Here is a 402-nt window from a genome sequence, read left to right as displayed (position 1 = left end):
GAGCCCCTGCTCACGCCTCTCCTCCTGCTCGCGCCTGAGTTCCTGCTCCAAGCGCGGCTCCTCGCGCCTCAGCCGCTGCTCGCGTCTCAGCTCTTGCTCGCGCCTCTCCTGCTCGCGCCTCAGCTCCTGTTCAAAGGGCAACTCCTTGCGCCTCAGCTCTTGCTCGCGTCTCTCCTGCTCGCGCCTCAACTCCTGCTCTAAGCGCGGCTCCTCACGCCTCAGCCTCTGCTCGCGTCTCAGCTCCTGCTCACGCCTCTTCTGTTCGCGCCTCAGCTCCTGTTCAAAGAGCAACTCCTCGCTCCTCAGCTCCTCCTCGCGTCTCTCCTGCTGCTCGCGCCTCTCTTGCTCGCGCCTTAGCTCCTGCTCTAAGCGCGGCTCCCCGCGCCTAAGCTGCTGCTCGCG

At 66.2% G+C, this 402-nt stretch overlaps 1 protein-coding gene across 1 annotated transcript in view; it reads right to left on the bottom strand.

Annotated features, from left to right (window-relative positions):
- The window catches only part of TCHH (trichohyalin), a 7130-nt gene that overhangs the window by 3595 nt on the left and 3133 nt on the right, over nt 1–402 (bottom strand). Inside the window, 1 exon segment of the mRNA XM_040461086.1 lies at nt 22–385. Within this exon segment, the coding sequence (XP_040317020.1) occupies nt 22–385 (364 nt within the window).

Source organism: Herpailurus yagouaroundi, unplaced genomic scaffold (assembly GCF_014898765.1).
Source record: "Herpailurus yagouaroundi ecotype Mexico unplaced genomic scaffold, PumYag 254, whole genome shotgun sequence".
NCBI lineage: Eukaryota > Metazoa > Chordata > Mammalia > Carnivora > Felidae > Herpailurus > Herpailurus yagouaroundi.
Note: the sequence above shows the minus strand (reverse complement) of the source record. Positions and strands in the feature narration are given on the sequence as shown.